Consider the following 3,632-nt stretch of genomic DNA (forward strand, 5'->3'; position numbering starts at 1 on the left):
TGTTTTTGCGGTACCTTAATTATACTCACGCACATGGATTGTCCTCACATTGAGTCTTACATTGTTTCAATCCTACTGTCTTACACTCTTACTAATGTGTGATGTCCATATAGATACACTTTGGTCAAACACCTAACATACTTGCAATAACGATGGTTTTAAAAATATAAGCATTGGACATCTTGCTACTCGAAATACCCTTATTCATCGAGGAGAATTCTGTTTCTAGAAACAAGATATAAACCAATTAAAGGTTTCAACCATGCATCAACTTAAATTTTAGTTTATATAAACTGTAAGATAAAATGAAGTACATTTAAGCATCAATTGCAAAATATATAAGCTTAGCTTAGGGCTTAAGTTTATTAAACATTATAGTTAGGATTATGAGGCATATTAATGAGACTTTGTCGTTTTGATGTTGTGGGTAATTAGAAGTTAGGCTCAAAACCTGTTTGTCAACAACTGCATGTCTGCATATAACTGCACAGTATATGGTCCAACCTCAAAGAAATCCAAAGTCTTGACTTAGATATGATGTTACATGGCATGCTATGTGACCAAGAAGACTATTAAGACATTATTATTCCCCACAATTTCGCCCAAGTGGAACCTAATCACAATTCACAATCAAGCGAATAATATGGTTTTACAGTATACCATAAATACTTTCGGCCATCTGATTTGGCTCGATAAATTTTATTACATCAATCACTATTATGAAAATGTTTTAATGAATTTCAGTCAAACCTAAATCATATTGGATAAGGATTAATAAGGAATATATTTAACTAATCTTTGTCAAAGAAATTGTACTCTGTATTAAATACTTCTTTTGTTCTTTATAAATTGCATAATGGAGTTTTTTTGTTTGTTAATGCACAATTGACATCATTAATATTTTTGAATTATCTTTTACAGAGTAGTAAAACTTAGATTGCCAATGAAGTACTTGTTAAAAGAACTAAATGGGTCTTGAACTACCCTAACTATTTTTGGGGTCTTTGCCCTCCTTGGTCAAGGCAGGTTTGAGGTTATAAAAAGAAACGATTGACTAACTCAAACCTCTAATAAAAATGTTTAATTGATCGAGAATAGAAAGCTCAAAAAACTAACTTGACAAAAAAAAAATCAAAATTCGAATAAATACTCCGTAATTTTTACTTTTCTATCCTAGAATCCGTCACATTTATTACTCCGTACCTTTTATCAAATTAAAACTCAGAAGAGGCCTCTTTCCAATTACTCTAATGAGTCTAACCTCTTATCATTTGCCATAAGTAAATTAGATTGTGGAATCATAGGTGTAAGTAATGAAAGAAAATAATCAAATAGCGGTGGCCTCTCTTTCTTTTGTCCACCTTGTTTATTATGAAGAAAAGGAGATATCAATACACTACCATGTGAGATGTGACCTTATTTTCTTTACCTTTTCTTCTTTTTATTTTATTTTATTTTCTAATTTTTTTTTATTTTTTAAAATTTTTCAATCACCCACCTTCTTAAATTCCTTGCTGTTCACAATTAATTCATGTCCCTACTTGTACAGAACTACTTCATGCCTTGCTTCCTTTTTTGTCAATACAATACATTTCCACATAAATGCAAAAAAAAAAGTTCCCTCTTTTACATAAATAAATACCCAACCAGAAAATATTTCTCCTCTTCCAAAAACAACAAAATTTAATACTCGATTAAATTATAAAATCAAATGTTATGTTGATGGCGATGATGCATAGCACGAGTGCCAACCTAGATGATCTTGATACTGATTTCCCCAGAAATCACATCATCAAATCTACCTGTCCAATTAGCTGGAAACTTTACCAAAATCCCTTTTTTATTCCCACTAATCCCATTATTACTAATTTTACCAGTAATAATAATACTGATATTAATCATATTATTAATAATGATTGCAATATTAGTCCCTTTACACTTAAACCCAAGCAACTTCAGCGCAAATACAGTGCTTCAGCAAAGTTCCTGCATCAGTCAGATCTCAAGATGAGTAATACTAAAACCCAGATTGCGGAATTGAAGGCAGAATTGGAGATGGAAAGAACACTCAGAAAGCGAATGCAGGGTTTGAACAAGAAGCTATCGAAAGAGCTTATTGATCAATCTCAGAGGAACAAAGTGTGTGTTGTTTGCGATGATCTAATGAAGGAGATTACGCGGCTGAAGGAAGAGATGCAGAAGATGAAGGCGGAAATGAACGAAGAGAGAAAAATGTTGAGAATGGCGGAAGTTTTAAGGGAGGAAAGAGTTCAGATGAAGCTTGCTGATGCACAGCTCTTTTGCCATCAGGAGTTTCTCAACGGTTTTTTACTGCAGCAACAGCAACAGCAGATCAAACCATGTTCGACAGATTCTGTTATACTTTCAAAGGAAATGGGGTCGTCTTTTGAGCATAATGGCTGTAGCAAGAATGGGAGTAATGTACAAAGGAAGGCGGCAGTGTCGTGTTTGTCGTCGTCGCCGGAAACTGAGAATCCGCATATTAAGCAAGGGATTAAAGGGTTTGTGGAGTTTCAAAGGGCGATTAAGGCGAAAAGCAATGGATGTAATGCTAATAACAATGGTACAAATAATGCTAATTATTATTGCAATAAACAGTTGAGAGATTTGGGTGGTTTCAGTAATAAGGTGGAGTGTCAGAAAGCACAACTTAGAGTTTTGTTCAAGCATAAGTTTTCAGTTCCATATTCTTCTCACCATGATCATAGTTTAATCCTCAGTTAAATTGAAAAGATTTTTGGGGTTGAAGATGAATGATGAATTTAAGGTCACTTTATTTTTCTTTTTCTTTTTCTTTTTTATGAGAAATTAGAGTTCTATTTTGTTTAATTTTTATAAAATTTTGTATGGAAGTAAGTGATAGAGTATATAATAATAATAATATGGTAAGTTGATTGTGTCCCTCTTTTTATTTTAGATTTGAATTTCAGAGATTTGTAGTTGTACCTGGGTCAAGTATTGACAAAATTTTCTGAAAACTAAGTTGCTTCAAAGTGTCGGTAAGTGAATTTATATGATCCAAATAGTGAGGGTTTCAAGTTTTAGTATAATGTTCGTATGATTGAATCTATTTGGCATTTGGCACATTTTAGCCTGGTGTATTTCATGCTCTGTCTCTTTGTTTGCACGCTTTCGAATTCCGATACATATAATCAGGACAATCGACACCAAGTAACAATAGTTTAGTTTACCTTGATTTATCAAATAAGCTTGACAAATTAAGTTAACTTTAGTATATAATTAAATAGATCATGTTTAGCAAAAATAGACTCATAAAGAGGTGTAACGTGTCATGACCAAAAATGTGGTTACTCGATTGACAAGGTGCCGAGTTTTGACACTCCTTAGTCCTTAGTTATTTGGTGCTCTACTTGTGAGGAAAATTAATTTTTGAGGTGTAAACATTACAATTTACACCCCTTTAACTTGTAGATAGACATTTCTTATACTACAAAAAAAAACAGTTTAGCTTGAATTTTGTAAACCCTTGCGTGAGAAATACGGAGTATCAATTTAGCAAAGGTAATGAACCTTTTTATCAATTACAAAAGACAAATCTTTCTTCAAAGTGTAGATTTTATTGTAAAATTAAGTGTTTCATTCAAAGGCTA

General features: G+C 32.6%; 1 protein-coding gene across 1 annotated transcript; it reads left to right on the forward strand.

Annotated features, from left to right (window-relative positions):
- The first annotated feature begins 1,299 nt into the window (after positions 1 to 1,299).
- LOC110722780 (protein BRANCHLESS TRICHOME-like) lies at positions 1,300 to 2,924 on the forward strand. Its single transcript, XM_021902074.1, has one exon. It carries the CDS (start codon positions 1,717 to 1,719, stop codon positions 2,743 to 2,745), a length of 1,029 nt encoding a protein of 342 aa, XP_021757766.1. The 5' UTR covers positions 1,300 to 1,716; the 3' UTR covers positions 2,746 to 2,924.
- The last annotated feature ends 708 nt before the right edge of the window (positions 2,925 to 3,632 follow it).

This window comes from Chenopodium quinoa, unplaced genomic scaffold, assembly GCF_001683475.1.
Source record: "Chenopodium quinoa cultivar QQ74 unplaced genomic scaffold, ASM168347v1, whole genome shotgun sequence".
NCBI classification, from domain to species: Eukaryota; Viridiplantae; Streptophyta; class Magnoliopsida; order Caryophyllales; family Amaranthaceae; genus Chenopodium; species Chenopodium quinoa.

Excerpts from the sequence above, each read along its gene's own strand:
- LOC110722780 (XM_021902074.1), top strand. The coding sequence starts at position 1,717 with ATGTTGATGGCGATGATGCATAGCACGAGTGCCAACCTAGATGATCTT.